Raw genomic sequence first — 16,451 nt, 5'->3', positions numbered from 1 at the left:
CTTTTAAAGAGATATTTCGTACTTTGAAAGATTTACTACTACTACTAATAGATTAAGAAGAACTACCCGAAGGCAGCTGTACTCAGCAATAAAGATTCAATAAACTTCAGCTAATTTACTAACTACCAGTACCACCCTTATCCCGAAATACTAGGTATATCGACCCGAACGCAACCCAAAGGAATTTGTACAGCATGTGATTGATTGTAAGCCGTGAATGAATACTAACTACCAGTACCACCCTTATCCCGAAATACTAGGTATATCGACCCGAACGCAACCCAAAGGAATTTTTACAGCATGTGATTGATTGTAAGCCGTGAATGAATGGGAAAAGCGAGCGACCGATTTCATTCTCGGTATCATTTTGCATTTGAGAACGGTCAATCAAATTAATATCATTTCCTTTTGTTTGGGAAAGAGAGACACTGGCAGCGGTCCACTCTACCCATGATTATGGGTTTTGGTAAAATTCTATATAAAAATTCAATAAAAATCTTAGAAAATATCATAAAAACCCTTTGTTGTAGTAGTAAAAGTAGCCAATTCAATTTTTTGGCTCTAAATTAATATCTAAATCTGATATCTTAACTATATGAATGGTTGCAGGTTAGCAACATTTTTCATTTTTTGAGAGGTTGTTATTTCGTTACATGGAGATTAAATCCCGAATTACTATAAACCTGTTTTGACGAAGTAAGGAACGTTGTGGACCATGATGACTAAAGCCTGGTTAGTGACCATGACCAACATCTCGTTATCGTTGTTATCAGTAGCGTACGATATTATCGTTCCTGACAGATTACAGAATTATCAGTAACTATGGTTACTAGGATGTCAGTCAAGATTTTGTTGTTCTGTTCGAAAACCTAAATTGGAATTGAGACATTCCATGAAACATATATTTACCGTTTGCTTTGGCTGATTTGAAGGAAGCGCAAGTAGTGGTGTCCAGCACCGTGATCCCAGATATAGGGTCTGTTATCCGCACCAGGGGCTCCCCTGTGTTTCCAAACTCCATAGAAGTGGTGTGATTGTACGCTGAAAAACAGGAGTTACATTAACAACGTGTAATAGCCATCGATGGTATTCAAAGAATACATTTACTTCGCGGGCAGAATATTTCAAATTCAATACTGTTACTTGAAATAAATTATTTTGTAAAGCTATACTTATTGGTAGATGTCTATTATATAAATCTCAATCAAAGTGAGTCTCAATCTTACTGACCGGTCTCAACCATGCAGACGAAAGGCAGTGTCTCAGTCTTGTCTCTCAACTCCCACAACCCGGATCTGTCTACTGAAAGCTTGTCTCCGCTAACATACCTCGGCTCCTGGAAAAAGAGCTAAATAGCTGGTGTGAATAAGGGCGGTATTTGTAAAATAACATATTTAACATATTCGTGTATATTTGGCATATTCGTGTATATTTGGCATATTCGTGTATATTCGTTTATATTTTACATATTCGTGTATATTCGTGTTACATATTTAACATATTCGTGTATATTTGGCATATTCGTGTATATTTAACATATTCGTGTATATTCGTTTATATTTTACATATTCGTGTATATTCGTGTATATTCGTGTATATTCGAGTATATTGCTAGAATGCGTCATTTGAACAGGAAAACTTGGTCCTCGTCTATTTCAATTGAGTATCAGTAAAGAATTTTAAGAATTTTAAACACCAATCAAATCACACAGTTTCTTATCGAGGGAATATTGGGAAGATCCCGAGATTAACCTTGTATTGTAAACACAAGTAAAGATAAACGAGTAAAGATAAGTCAGTTAAGATAAGTAAGTAAAGATAAACGAGTAAAGATAAGTCAGTAAAGATAAGTCAGTTAAGATAAGTAAAGATAATCACCTGGTTAAGATCAGAGAAAATGTCACCGTTATCCCATGTCAGATACCCAGCCTTCTTGCCACCTCCAACCCAGGCAGCACCACTGCAGGCAGCAATTATTAGGGGGGTTATGTCACATGTTAAACACAAATCAACAAATTGAGAAGTCTGGTGTATTGCTTCTCTTGGAGACCATTCTTGGTAAAAGGCTTGATTCTTGCAGAGAACGTCAGAAATTCCACTTCTACATCTTAAATTCCTTAATCATGCACGGCGCACGCCCGAAATTTGATTCGTAGAAGCTCAATATTCAATAGTACGTGAGGTTTAAGGACAATAACTATTAACAGAAAATTAGTTCATCAGGTATTTTAATTTGCAAGTTGTTTAATTCAGTTACAGGGCATCTCATTCTACTGCAAATAGATTTATAATATTTCAAGTTGTTTCATTCTATAATTAACTGTTTAATCTTTTGTCTTTTTCTTTGATAGTAATTTCAATGGTTTCAAGTCCTTTTGAAGTTCCATCTAAAAGCTTCTTCCATGTAACAGATGTTACAAGTGACATTGCCTATTTTAGAATGATATAACAGTTACCTGTTACATGATATAACATGGTAAAGGCGTGCCAATGGAACTTTGAAGACATGAAAAACCCGCCTTTGTTTATTGATAAATATTAAATATCCAGTTAACTTTGAAGTTTGAAAGTTAACCTGTCAGCAATTACCGGATAAAGCAGTGCAGTGGCCCGAACTAATCCAACAAATTATATACTGAACACTTGTCTTCGCTTTAAGCTGGCTGTGGTCAGGTAGTGGAAAAGAATAATTAAACTAATAAAAAATGTCAGAGAAAAGCTTTTGTACGACGTTGATATTTAACTACAGCTTTTACATAATTAATTTTATTTCTCCGTTGTCAAATTTTAAAACTGAGCATTATAGCTCCTCTTCACAGAATCCACTCCAGATATCTGTAGACTGTTTTTTTTTTCGAAGAAAGTCTAATCCGACTCTTAATTAAATCTCTGGTTCGTGGTTTGAAGGGTTGTGCGATTGTTTGCATGCCGCGCCTTTGTCATACCATCTATATTAATCACTGTCGGTCAACTAAAACGATGTCTTAATTATAATGGGAAGAAATCATGTATATTTATAGATTATAAAATTAAAAGATATAATGAACGTTCGTCACAGCAACTCTTTAGGCTGAAGCAAAGCACTGCAGCTTATATCTTGCAGACTACTTTACCTCGGTATCTTTACCATTTCTCTGCCACTAACCTTGGTTCAAACTGCTGACTAGTGATCAGTTTCTGTAGGATCTCAAACTGAGGTTTAGTTGTAATGGTAGCCATCTCACCGTCAATCCCCGTACACGTGTCATGTGCTTCGTCATAGGTAGCGGGTGTGTCGAAGTAACGGTACACGCTGGCTGATAGGGGAGACGAGAATTACAACTTACATAACATTCTTCTATATTGCATAATACATAATATATAAGTTATATTATGTTATTTTATTCGTTGTGATTTTAACACGTTAGCACAGGAGACTTACAAGTTCACATAGTACGTGATGTTGCGGAAATGTTAAATTGCTCACATATTTTGCGGTGCCGTTAACTAATATAGTTCTGGGTCTTGCTTATCATATTTTCCAAGTATTCACAAGTTTTCCCAAAGTTATTAATCAATAATCCGGCATCAAATTTGACACATGGTACATTAACATACCATCATGTTAGAAACTATTACTGTGGTTAGTACTAGTTGTGGTTGATTCCGTTTCCAATTAGAATTAATCAGGAATACGGGCCGATTTTTCTTCAAACTTTTAGACATGCCTAACGCAGGAAAATGTCAGACGGGTAATTCAATTTAAATTTAATCGAAATAATTTGAGCGCATACTAAAATTGAACTTTCCATCTTTTTCTGGACACGCCTTCGTAGTTTTACGTGAAAATAACTCAATATTCTGACGGTTAACAGCGCATGGCACCTTATCCTAATCATTCGACAATTAGTACTTTAAAAACCACCAAATATAGAATTAGTTCAAACTGCGTCCTCGTGGCAGCAATAAAAGTGCCCGAATAAAAGTGTATATATACTCAAGCCTTTCCATAACTCTCAAATTCTTCCTTCTTTGCAGACCAACATTTTTCCTCTGAATACGATCTAGATGTTGAGTTACGGGGACTGGCATGCTACCGTACGGTGTACATAGAACAAAATTTACTTTTTACACTTTTCTGGTTTTGAACTGAATGAAACACAACTCCCTGCATAGTTTTGATCGGATGCATGAGCCGCCACTGCAACACCCCAACCCCTCCTGAAACTTGAGAACATGATGACACTTGAGCGCTCTTTGAGACTCTCTCCCTCAAGTGCACACTAATTGGACCTGAGAACAACGTGACATTTTATTTAGATATTTTGAATATTTGAAGAGAGGTTAACGCGCACTTCAGCATCACCCCGCCTATAACAACCCCTCACTTATTTGCTTTTCCTGAAACCACTACACCAGTCTCTCCAACCTTGATTAGAGACGAGCTCGCTCTCTCACCACCGCACTATTATGTTATTTTCCTTACATTATATGCACACACGAGCACGTCAATATTAGTTATATGTTTATTGGGTTGTTTCATGTTTTGTCCGGGGTAGGATTACCAGATCTCGTTAGACGCAGAAGCCGGGAGAATGTTACTCGTAATATAACGTTAACTCATCGCCTTGTCATCCACGGTAAATTGGGGGGTTACAGATTAACTCCCAAATATTATACCGGTGAAAGTTCAGCAATCTCTCTCTCTCTCCAGCCCACATTTTTCGCATTCTCCAACGTTTTCGGAACTACGTTATCAGTGCAGTTATCATATTCTCGGTGCAGTAGCAAAGAGTCCGTGCTGCTTTCCAGCAGCAGTCCTCTCTGCACTATATAACATTCCGCTGTAATCAGATTTTTGTCGTTTTCAGCCAGCTAGCTCCACTTTTAACTGGCCAGCTCACTTTGTCCATTTTATCCTTATTATTGTGAGTTAATCGAGTATCTCTCTTATTAGCTATGGCAAAGTTGGTCTACATTGGATTCCCCTCCCCGCTCACCAAGGTAATGATGATAGACGTTTTTTACGTTCTCAGTGCTTTTTACTGTAGCCTTTGGCGATGATAATGGTCCACTGCCACATGTTAAACAGAGATCTAGGCTTTGAAGCTCTCAAGTCTCCATTTCATCAACCTGACACTGAGACAAATCCCTAACAGATCTCCCACTCAGGCTTCGTGCATCTCTCTGGACACGAACGAAGAGGTTGAGGTAACGCAGGTGTCCCGTGGTATTTGCCAGGATATCAGTGTTATTCCTGAGAAGAAGGGTAAATATAAGATCGAGCTTGAGTTTGACTATGACCCCGGTGTTCTCTCCAACATCAGCAACATCAAGATCAGCGGTTCCAACAAGGTATTCTACGTTTAGGAAACTAACAAACGTACCAAACAGACCCAAAATGTTCTATTTATCGTGCTGGGATTAGACAAATTTTCTGACCATTCACTCGGATAACACTGCCCCTATATGCCTAGTCATTATTCCAACCAAACTTACAGTTTCCACAAAAAGTAACCACTTCAGGCTCAAGAAGCTACAACGACAACTACACAAGATGTCAACTCCTTTGCTCTGAACATCCCTGGTCTTGATGTTAAACCCAATGATGATGGCAGCATGAGTTTCCTGTAAGTAGGGCGGTAATGCTTTGCCTCAGACATTGACCGTCTATCTGCTAGCTTGTAACTTCTTTTTAAAACATCTTTTAAAAAGGGGGTACTTCTGCTATACATAGGTGTATTGGAATATTAAAAATATACGGATATAGACTATAGATAGGGTAACACATTGAATATGAAGTCAATTTTAAATTAATCTGATCGACCTTAATAGGCTGAAGGGAGAGGACGGAAGTACGACTGAAGTGAACGCTGATATCCCCGGAATGAACGTTGTAAAGAACGAGGATGGAACCGTCATGTTCTCGTGAGTGTTAAAACTTCAAGAATGTTCTATGATATTGATAATAAGTATTTGACACACCCACTGACTATGGTTTCGCGTGCGGAGCTTCATCAGTCCTGAACAAACCGTCACTACATTCAGAATAGTAAATTCATGTGTAATCTAGCCCATCAATATGAGTCCACATACCAATGACCAGTCATGTGACCAGTCATGTGACCAGTCATGTGACCAGTCATGTGACCAGTCATGTGACCAGTCATGTGACCAGTCATGTGACCAGTCATGTGACCAGTCATGTGACCAGTCATGTGACCAGTAATGTGACCAGTCATGTGACCAGTCATGTGACCAGTCATGTGACCAGTCATGTGACCAGTCATGTGACCAGTCATGTGACCAGTCATGTGACCAGTCATGTGACCAGTCATGTGACCAGTCATGTGACCAGTCATGTGACCAGTCATGTGACCAGTCATCACCAGCAGAACATATTAACCCAGTCTTCACCCCTGAACAAACCGTCACTACATTCAGAATAGTAAATTCATGTGTAATCTAGCCCATCAATATGAGTCCACATACCAATGACCAGTCATGTGACCAGTCATGTGACCAGTCATGTGACCAGTCATGTGACCAGTCATGTGACCAGTCATGTGACCAGTCATGTGACCAGTCATGTGACCAGTCATGTGACCAGTCATGTGACCAGTCATGTGACCAGTAATGTGACCAGTCATGTGACCAGTCATGTGACCAGTCATGTGACCAGTCATGTGACCAGTCATGTGACCAGTCATGTGACCAGTCATGTGACCAGTCATCACCAGCAGAACATATTAACCCAGTCTTCACCCACCTCTCACAGGATGCCCGACGAGGAGCAAGCAGAAAGTGAAACCACCACCACCAATAAGGAGGAGCCAAACTACAGCTCCCGAACCACCAGAACTACCACCACTATCGTGAGTTATTATGCTGTTAATTTGGGTTAATTATCCTGATAATTAAAGCATTTGATTGGTCAAGACTAATGTGTGAAACCTTTGTCAATCCTCTGACAGCTCAAGACCAAGACCTAGAAATTTTGTCTTATAACATATTTTATTTATACTGAATTAAATTCCAATAGCTGGTGCCTTCTAGCCGCCACAAGATAGCTTCCATATCTTGACTTATCATCAGCTTGACAGATTTGACCTATTAAAGACCTTTAAATCACAGTGACCAATTGTAACATTCCCTAGCAGTGGGAATATAAGGAGTGTCCCACCTAAACCTCCGTCCACCAGGCTTCAGAATCAGACTAATTAACAGTTTCTTGTTGACTTATCTGTGTTCACAACCCAGGCAGCATGGTACCACCAAGCACTAACAATCTAAAAACTAGGCATAATTAACAGCTCGTTAGGAAAAGGAAAAACAGTTTAACAGCCAGGAACAAATTCCTCAAATCAAACAACAAATCGATAACACATTCTTAATCTTAGACGAAGAGTTCAGTGCCAGCTGCTACCCAACAAACAATAGTGTCCGGCCAGTTCAGTCTGCCCCGAGCTCAGCAAAACATCAACATCAAGCTGCCCTGCCCCAAACACCATCAGGAGAACCTGAAGACAGCTTGTACTGGCCCGGACGGGAGCAGTGTCCCCACCAACGTGAGAAAACTATCATCTTTTAGATATAATAGCTGACATGAAAGACTTTCTTTTTCTTATCCGAATTTTTATTTAGACGAGTTCTAGCTCAAACAATCTTATTCAAAACCAACTAACCATATTTCCCCTTTCCAGTGCACGATAGTTGATGACGATACGATCAACCTGGGATTCTCACCCAGCCAGGGAAATGGAACTTACTCTCTTAACCTGCTCATAGCAGACAAGGTCTTCCCAGGGTGTCCCATACAACTTGAGGTTAAAGGCCTATAGAAGAACAATAGAAGATAGAATGATCCCCAATTTCAAACCAGTTGGATTTGAAGGAGCGTTTTGACTTTTGAGGACTATAGTTTGAAAATATATGTTTGAGTTCATAATATTAGCGTTTTTTTCCCTATTTTTGTTGAAAATTTGATAAATATTTTAAAGGTATAATTGTATAGACTAACACACTTTTGTACAAACTTAAGTAATCGATTGTGTAAATATTTAAATAATATTTGTTAGTGTACTAAGACACAACAGAATGGGTTTGTCTAACTTTACGATTTTTACTACATCACCAGAAATTAATAATCTAATTAGTATTTAATAATCTAATTAGTAATTAATAATCTAATTAGTAATTAATAATCTAATTAGTAATTAATAATCTAATTAGTAATTACCCACGCAGACTTAGGGCGTTACAAAGTCCAATAATCTATTAACACATTTAATGTGCTGATCACTTGCTAATTAAATCTTAGCTAAAATCAATAAAACTTCTTACTTCTGGTTCTCTGACAGAGAACAGCACGTGCGGAACTCTCCTTCTCCGCTTTTAGCCAGGTACCAAGCTTGGTCAGCAGACCAGGTCCTGAAGAAGATTCAGTAATAAAAACCTCAGAATTAGTTATTTTACTTGTCATAAGTCAAAAGCTTAATAATGAATAATGTTTAAAGTTAGAAAAATGTTAGGTGCTAATGCTAGTTAGTTAGGTCGTCAATAATTCATAACGGAACTCGGAAGAAGTTAGATACGACGCCCTTTAATTTGTTTCGATGACAACTGGGCGAAACCTAAGTCTAGATAACAGGAATGTGGAAGCCAAAGATACGTAAGACCGGACAGGTGATAACTTTGCACTGATCCAGAAGTATCCAGTATCTTTTAATCGCTAAACCAAAGATGCGACCACACAAGAGATTTTAAGTGTCAAGCAAAAGCAGCGAGCTGTTACAGTTTTTATTTGCAAAGAAAAGAAAAAGGTCAAAACTCACCTTCCCCATTAGGGCTACTGGACCAAGCCTTGTCGTAATCGTAATACACAAGGATGTTCTTGGCATACTCCTTCATGTAGGGTGTACTGAGTAGAGCCAGACTACCACCCAACTTCAGACAGGCTTCTTCAGCTAAGTCGGAAGTTAGGGAGTCCTCTATCAGAACCAGTTGTCCATCTGAAAGACAGGATGTTGTAGAACATCCATTTTCTATACTCAGTGACATCAGAATATCTAACTTTGTAAGTTGATATGAATCTTGTAATCGGTTTAACTATATTCTGTTCTCAACCATAACTCTGTTCTCAGTCATTGTCTTCTACATTAAAACTCACCAAGAAGAGGACAGCCGGTTTCATCGCTGCCGTCCAGACAGTTATCAGGGATACGATCACACCTCTCAATAAGAGGGATACAGTCTCCGGAACCGCACTCCCACATGTCCGGGGGACAGGATCCAGACGGAACCGGGCCTGAGAGTAGTATTACATTATTATTATGTTTATCATCAATACATATATGACAAACAATAATTTGATAGTTTTAGTTTCATGATTATGGGGAGGGTTATTATAATTATATATATATATAGAAATATGAGGAATTAAATAATATAATTCATTTTACAATTCACAAGTTCACGCCATCCCATATCACTATCACAAAACGAGTTAATTGTGTTAAGCAATGAGTGAGAAATTGATAAAGATAAAAGAAATTTATTTGCATCAATTTTGAATTGTGAGCCAATATTATTTTGTTTCGTGATTAATTTTAATATCACTATCTCGAAGATTACTTTTATCTGATAAATATATATTCCATACCTGAACAAGACCCGGAATATGTCTGGTCGAGAAGGAGGTCCGGGACAGTGTGGTTCATGATGGTGGACCAGGCAACTATGATGTCATCAGGTTGGGGAATCAAACAACCCTTACTGTACTCTTCCACCTGATCAAGAGTCGCGTGATGTCGTAATAAGCTATACCGCTTGGATTACAAAGAGATCCGATTGTTCAAGTCCAAATACGCGTAGCGTAAAATCGTAAAACTCTCAAAAATGAAAATAGCCAATAAACATAAAAGACGGAACTAAAAGAACACATTAAAACAATGTTTAACATTAAAACAATGTATAAGTCAATCTGTCAACCTGCTCTGGAGACAGGGGTTTGTTCCAGACGGACAAGTCCTTGATAAGACCCTCCGCAAGGTACGGAGGATGTGACTCATGGGGCATACCACCGATAACCATATCTCCTGATATCTCCAAACCTGATAACACGTTCATTTTGTCACTACTGATTAGTAGTACGGAAAGAAGTAAAATTCATCCCATCAAATGATAAACATGGCCGTTTGAATTGTCAATTGTCATATCATATGAGTCAATATCAAATTAATCTATTGACGTGGGTGATGGTATGAGCGACTTGAAAGGGAAGAATATTTCCTCAAGAAACTCACCCTGAACAGAAGATATATCCTGGTTCTGGCCGTGCAACAAGGGAGCACCATCCAGGTACAGATCTAGGAACTCTCTGTCCACACTTAGACACATGCTGAACCACTTTCTGTCCAGAGCGTAAGGGAACCGTACCTCCTTGTACACCATTTTGTTGAGCTGCACGTACAGTGCGTCACTGAAACACAATTAGTTAAGAGAATCTTTTACATCGAATTAAATGAGATTCAATTTTTATTGAGTTATATAATGGCGGTTTAAAAAAGTTTCATAAGCTATCGAGTTGTTTATTCAATTAAAAAGACACTTTATCGCGCCACGATACGATAAACTATAAAGCCTAATAATTGAGCTTATTAATTCTTTCTGGCTCTGTGAATACCATAAGAACCTAGCTATAAGGTACGTGGGTCGATAATCTATAACTGATAAGTAATCAATTATGATATTATATATTATATCATGAATTAGGATATCGATTATTTTATTCTATGTATATTAAAAGTTGCGAAGAAATCGCTGGATCTTATTTGATGACAGTAATAACTTTTTAATAAGCAGATTTTATAGGTTATGTTCTAGTATATTTTGAAGTGGTGCCTTTAAGTATTATAATAAGCACTGGCAATAAATTCACCATTAAGAATGGATCCTATGATTGATATTTGGATGATATTAGAAATTAATAATAAGTTAACCAGAATCTTCGATAATGAGACTATTTAATCATTTACAAACATCTCCCTTTGGACCAGTTATAGCTTTAAGATTCTTGAGAGCATTTATTATCGATGAGATAAGGCCGAATCCATCAATATTTTCTTTGTCGACCATCATCTCAACAGTTCTCTTGACGATACATCATTCAATCATCGATAGGATGTTGCGACAATCTCTACTTATGTTAGCGATGCAGGCTGTGTCCATGTTTCATGGCTATGAAGTCGGCCTACTCCTAAACGCTGCCAGTCCGGAAACATCAGCTGCCATCAGGAGACTCTCCGCTTTCACTGTGACACAGCTAGACCAATCCAGCACTACTGTTCATCTCCAGGAAGTGTCTTATGAACCAACTTATCTCAGTATTATGCAGAGTATCTGCTCACTGCTGGAACGAAACGTTGTAGCAATACTTTCTGCGTCAGGTTCCACTTTGACAAAGGTACAAGTTAACATAGCTAGCCAGTTTAACATCCCTATTATTTCTGGTACAGCTACGAATCCATTTCTGGAATCTGCAGGCAGTGGAAAAGTTGATATAGTTCGACTTTCACCCTCAGATATCTATCAAAGTCAAGCTGTATTTGACTTGCTGAAGACGTACAAATGGCACCAGTTTTCAATCCTTGCCTCGGCCGATGACTACGGTATTGACGGGGTAGTACAATTGCAGCATCTAGCTTCGCAGAGTGGCAAATTCAAAACGAATACCGTTCAGTATTTTAATGCTGCACTTGACGTAGCCGACATTAACGTGGATATGTTCACTAAAGAACTTACGCTGATCAAAGACTCACTGGAAAAAGTTATCGTTCTAAACTGTGGTACCAGATTCGCAGATACCATCGTCAGGTTTAGTAAATTATAATTGGATTGTCCCAATTTTGACCATTATCCTGCCAATCTCGTAAAGTCGTAAAGTCATTACATAACGTAATTTGCTAAGTAGGAATTATGTTCTATCCTCAAATCTGACAAGTAATTTGTAAATTAACTTACAAATATTTCAGGGAGGCACATAAAATGGGGTTGATGGAGGAGGGATTTGTTTGGATCGCCACGGACGGTGTTGCAGCCCAGCTTGAGGTAACAACTAACGAGGATGGTATGTATAGTGGGTACCTAGCGACATTGCCCAATTATGGTAAAGATTCGGAGAGCTACAATGATACCAAAGCTGCTTATGTTTCTGCAGGAGGTGATCCTTCTGATTTCCGTTTATCGTCTGTTAAAGTTTCAGACGGAATAAAGTTAGTTCACCGGGCACTAAGTAAGATGGACTTAAAGGGTAGTTGGGACAGTGAGCCCTCTCAAACCTGCGATTCGAGTGATGCTTGGCTTGGGGGAATAGAAGTTTTTGATGAAATAATGAGCCTTCCCAACGGGATTGCAAATCCCACTTACGATGTCATGAATTTCAATTTTAGGGCCTTTGTGAAAGTAGGGAGTTGGCAAGAAACCGTAGGACTGGTTGCTCCAGACAACAGTTTAACACCGTGGGAAGAAAGAAAAGATATTGTCTTCGTAGGCCCACACTACACTTCACCTAGTGGTTTCGGTAGTAGTCTAACCGGCTATCATCTCAGAGTTGGTACAATTCATGAGCCACCAATTGCCATGATGAGTGATAGCTGCACTGAAAACCAGTTTTCTGACCCTGACTGCTGGTACGGGTGGTGTACAGACATAATCGAACGACTTTCAAAGGATCTGAATTTCACCTATGAGTATGTACGACCTCATAAGAACAAATATGGTGCCTTCCAAAAGGACACAGGAGCTTGGAATGGAATGGTTAAAGACATCATCGAGTCAAGAATTGACCTAACGACAGCTCTTGCTATAAATGCTGCGCGTTCTCAAGTCATCGACTTCTCATCTCCTTTCTTTGAAGACCAACTCGCAATGGCTGTTTACCCAAAATCAACACGGAGTTCTTCAAACATGTTTTTCTTTCTAGAACCCTTCCATCAATCAGTTTGGGTATCCATCATAGGACTGGTTGTACTAATTACCTTGTTGACCAACTTTCTAAGTAAATTTTCTCCATTGGGAGACTTCGGGAAGAAGATCCATTCAATGCAGGTATGTTCTTGCGAGCAATGCTTTCTTAGAAGGAAAGTGAAAGCTGAAAGGATGTGTCGATTTGCAGATACAAAGACACACGATTGCTTGGTTGACGAAGTTTTTGATCATGGAAATACCCTCGACTTAAGTAATTCAACATGGCTGATAGGAACAGGTAACAACATGGCTGGTAGGAACAGGTAACAAGGGGGGGGGGGGGGGGGGGGGGGCAACCTCATAAATATACATAAATACCTATACCCCCAGCTAAGTTTTACAAGAATCTAAATAATATTATTTTTAGCCCGCTTAGTATGGGATACCATAGTATAGGTAAAGAGCCATTTTCATTATCATCTTTTATAACATCAAGTATGTTCAGATTTGTAATCAATAATTGCATCAATATCGTACATGTATATTGTATATAATACCTATAAATAGATCATATAAAAGTCACCTGCAAGGAGTAACTTTAAACTTATTTAAAAAATCAGTTTATTTCAGGCTTTGTCCTACAAGGAACAGATAAACTACCTACGGCGCCCTCCGGAAGATTCCTTCTCTTCACTTGGTGGTTCTTCGTTATGATACTAACTTCAATGTACACAGCCAATCTGACAGCTCACCTGACCATGAACTGGTCAGGTGCAAATATCTACAGTCTAGAAGACTTGCTGACTCAGAGAGATTACTCCTGGGGCCTGTTGGCGGATAGGAAATATGGGCAGTATGATGGCTGATCATCTGAACAAAAAGTACAATGAAGTAGCACGGAAGGCAAGGAAATTTGAACGTTTGGATGAAGGGATAGGAATTGTAAAAGAAGGTGGGTTCGTCTTCATTGACGAGTCATCTGTCCTAGAATTCAACCTAAAAGACGATTGTAATAAAACAATTATCAAGACAGGGAAGTTCATAAACCACTGGGCAGTTGCAATGCGAGCCAACTCCCCTTTTGCACCAATAATCAACAAGAAGTTTTTACAGTACCGTTCAGAAGGATGGCTAACATCAACGATAGAGAATTGGTATTCAGCTGATGGCAAGTCTTTTTGCAAAGACTCCCAGGATTCTACTAGGTTTGATATTCAGGTGCTATCTGGCCTTTTTCTCATGTTGGGTGTCGGTATTATGATTTCTCTCATAGCGGTTGTCTTGGAAATACTTCACGTGACTAGCAAAGATAGCAGAAGGACCGGTGATACCTTTTATAGATGTTTGAGAAAGCGTGTTGTCTCCAAATACATTGAAATGAAAGAGGAGTGGTTTAAAGGAGAAGATCTAAGAGTTTAAATACATCACCCAAGATAAGGTAGGACAATTAAAAGGCTGAGGTGAAACAAAGCTCATACGGTGGAAATTAGAATGAACTTTGGGAATCACGTGATTCATCTTAAACTCCGATTTTTTGAAGTTTTTCTTTCAGGTCGATATTATCAAGATTCAAGATACTTTAGTTCCTTTTTTTGGGTTAAACTTTTTAGGAAAATTATTTTCTTACTGTTTTTTATATTTTGAATCTTAGGTTTCGCATTACTAATATCTTTGAGGTATTTTCTGTTTTCGGGTAGAAATGTTTGGGCCAATTTATTTTTTACCTTCAAAAATTTATGAAATTTCTGATTTAATCAAATTCATCACCTTATAATTTATATATTGTTCAAGATTCTGACTATTTTCCCTAACAATGTTAAATCTTGTTTCATTGAATAAACGACTAATTTTCATATGCAGCATATCAAAGGGAACTCAGCAAACCTTTGTATCAAAGTTAACGGATGATACGCTAATTACTAGCTTATCATGTTATAATGAAATTATAACATTACACCGTGACAAGATCAATGGCCCCAAATCGACCGTTTTATCCTGTGTAATAGCTTCTTTTATCTACCGTTCCTTACAATTTAGTCACGGTGTATTTACTGACCACTAACATTACATTAGCTAAACGTCTTGATGAAAGGTACAAATAAACTCAACAATAATTTGAGACACATTCGGTTAAGTGCGAATGTTTTCCTTTCCCCGTCATATTTTCACGTTTTAAACTATTTTTTAAAAAGACTTTTAATATTAATGAACGATACGATATGATACGATATACTAACTTTGACACATTGGTTTTGTACGATAGTTCAATTTTAGACCGGAAACTTTTGAACTTCGTGATCTGACGTATAAAATTATACAATAGATCTTAAAATCTAATCTATAACTTCAGTCCCGGTAGTTTTTTCTAATTTCTATTCTTAAAGTGCTTCAAAACTGCAAAGAGCCGGAGTAGGTGTTATATTTAATACTTTTTAATACTTTCAACACAAATAATTTGAGGAAACGATGTAACAGAGCCGATATGTTTTAATGTTGCCATGGGGTGGCAAGTCCCCATGCATCGTGGTCCGATAGTTTCACTGCATCTTAATATACGAGCAACAAACTGTTATTTGAAAGCGCGTTCGTCAGAAAACATGTATTGGTTTTGTGAAACTAGTTGGTTTCTGTATAATATCTTTCATTCAAATTTATGGTTGTTTCTGAATAGACTCAGTGAAGACAGATTCTAATGGAAATAAATAGCTGAATAACGTTTCGACATTTTTACGTCATACTCATATTATCAAATTATTTATTTTAAGAAGTGTTGAAAGTATTAAATCACTTTGCAAATATCTGATAAATCACTTTGCACATATCTGATAAATCACTTTGCACATATCTGATAAATCACTTTGCACATATCTGATAAATCACTTTGCAAAGCCGTCTATCAGCCGAATCAAATATTTGACAAATCCAGAAAAAATGTCTATAATAAGGTCAATATTATTAATAACAAGGTTTATCATTACATATTAGAAATTACATTTCCAAGCTGACTATATTATATAGAAAATGTTGCAAATATAACTTCCTGAATGGCTGGACACACTTTTACGTTACGAATTTTCATTGGAAGCTCAGGCTGAACATCAAAATATTCAGAAACTTCGTATTTATATTATAGAGGCAAATTTTATCATAATGGATCCCTGGAGGTGATTCAACAGTCAAACCTTGGGGTGATAGATTAATAATGGTGTCAGGTGTATTTAAACAGTATGCTATGTCAACAACTTGGTTCATTAGTATATTAGATTTCCATAATATTCCCCATTTTGATTTTAGCGTAAAACATACTCATCATGGTATTTGGTTATCCGTATCTATAACAATCTGAGCAGTGATCAGTAGCCATTGTGGTCTATCAGTGCGACACTTTATCTATTACGCACAATCTACTTATTGAGATAACTGCTCAACCAATAAAACATTTGTTTTTCATACCGCGTGACCTTAGATATTATACTATGTCATCAGCTTTTACTGTGCAATCAGTA

At 37.8% G+C, this 16,451-nt stretch overlaps 3 protein-coding genes across 6 annotated transcripts in view; 2 read left to right on the top strand and 1 right to left on the bottom strand.

The window, feature by feature from the left end:
• Positions 1-16,451, bottom strand: part of LOC134819343 (uncharacterized) — a 140,958-nt gene that overhangs the window by 18,515 nt on the left and 105,992 nt on the right. For 3 of the 4 annotated variants that reach the window (XM_063829263.1, XM_063829260.1, XM_063829261.1), the window contains exons 10-20: positions 10,284-10,459; positions 9,970-10,091; positions 9,641-9,767; positions 9,149-9,286; positions 8,814-8,990; positions 8,323-8,409; positions 3,146-3,296; positions 1,879-1,960; positions 1,231-1,348; positions 910-1,041; positions 684-794 (exon numbers count right to left, since the gene is read on the bottom strand). In XM_063829263.1, the coding sequence (XP_063685333.1) occupies positions 684-794; positions 910-1,041; positions 1,231-1,348; positions 1,879-1,960; positions 3,146-3,296; positions 8,323-8,409; positions 8,814-8,990; positions 9,149-9,286; positions 9,641-9,767; positions 9,970-10,091; positions 10,284-10,459 (1,421 nt within the window). The remainder of the gene's footprint in view (positions 1-683; positions 795-909; positions 1,042-1,230; positions 1,349-1,878; positions 1,961-3,145; positions 3,297-8,322; positions 8,410-8,813; positions 8,991-9,148; positions 9,287-9,640; positions 9,768-9,969; positions 10,092-10,283; positions 10,460-16,451) is intronic. The other variant, XM_063829264.1, reaches the window with a different exon arrangement.
• On the top strand, positions 3,755-8,077 carry LOC134819735 (uncharacterized). Its single transcript, XM_063829838.1, has 8 exons — positions 3,755-3,767; positions 4,938-4,983; positions 5,152-5,334; positions 5,506-5,609; positions 5,815-5,907; positions 6,758-6,854; positions 7,380-7,547; positions 7,683-8,077. The coding sequence occupies exons 2-8, from the start codon at positions 4,939-4,941 to the stop codon at positions 7,818-7,820; spliced, it is 828 nt and encodes a 275-aa protein (XP_063685908.1). The 5' UTR covers positions 3,755-3,767; position 4,938; the 3' UTR covers positions 7,821-8,077.
• LOC134819499 (glutamate receptor ionotropic, delta-2-like) lies at positions 11,036-14,763 on the top strand. Its single transcript, XM_063829455.1, has 3 exons — positions 11,036-11,853; positions 12,012-13,243; positions 13,576-14,763. Exons 1-3 carry the CDS (start codon positions 11,162-11,164, stop codon positions 13,809-13,811), a joined length of 2,160 nt encoding a protein of 719 aa, XP_063685525.1. The 5' UTR covers positions 11,036-11,161; the 3' UTR covers positions 13,812-14,763.

This window comes from Bolinopsis microptera, chromosome 8, assembly GCF_026151205.1.
Source record: "Bolinopsis microptera isolate Bmic1 chromosome 8, MBARI_Bmic_1.0, whole genome shotgun sequence".
NCBI classification, from domain to species: Eukaryota; Metazoa; Ctenophora; class Tentaculata; order Lobata; family Bolinopsidae; genus Bolinopsis; species Bolinopsis microptera.
This window is presented reverse-complemented; position numbering and strand designations above follow the sequence as displayed.

Coding starts and splice junctions, on each gene's coding strand:
- LOC134819735 (XM_063829838.1), top strand. CDS start 4,939: ATGGCAAAGTTGGTCTACATTGGATTCCCCTCCCCGCTCACCAAG. Junction 4,984..5,151: donor TCCCCTCCCCGCTCACCAAG/GTAATGATGATA, acceptor TCTCCCACTCAG/GCTTCGTGCATCTCTCTGGA. Junction 5,908..6,757: donor GATGGAACCGTCATGTTCTC/GTGAGTGTTAAA, acceptor CACCTCTCACAG/GATGCCCGACGAGGAGCAAG.
- LOC134819499 (XM_063829455.1), top strand. CDS start 11,162: ATGTTGCGACAATCTCTACTTATGTTAGCGATGCAGGCTGTGTCCATG. Junction 11,854..12,011: donor TTCGCAGATACCATCGTCAG/GTTTAGTAAATT, acceptor CAAATATTTCAG/GGAGGCACATAAAATGGGGT. Junction 13,244..13,575: donor AACATGGCTGATAGGAACAG/GTAACAACATGG, acceptor AGTTTATTTCAG/GCTTTGTCCTACAAGGAACA.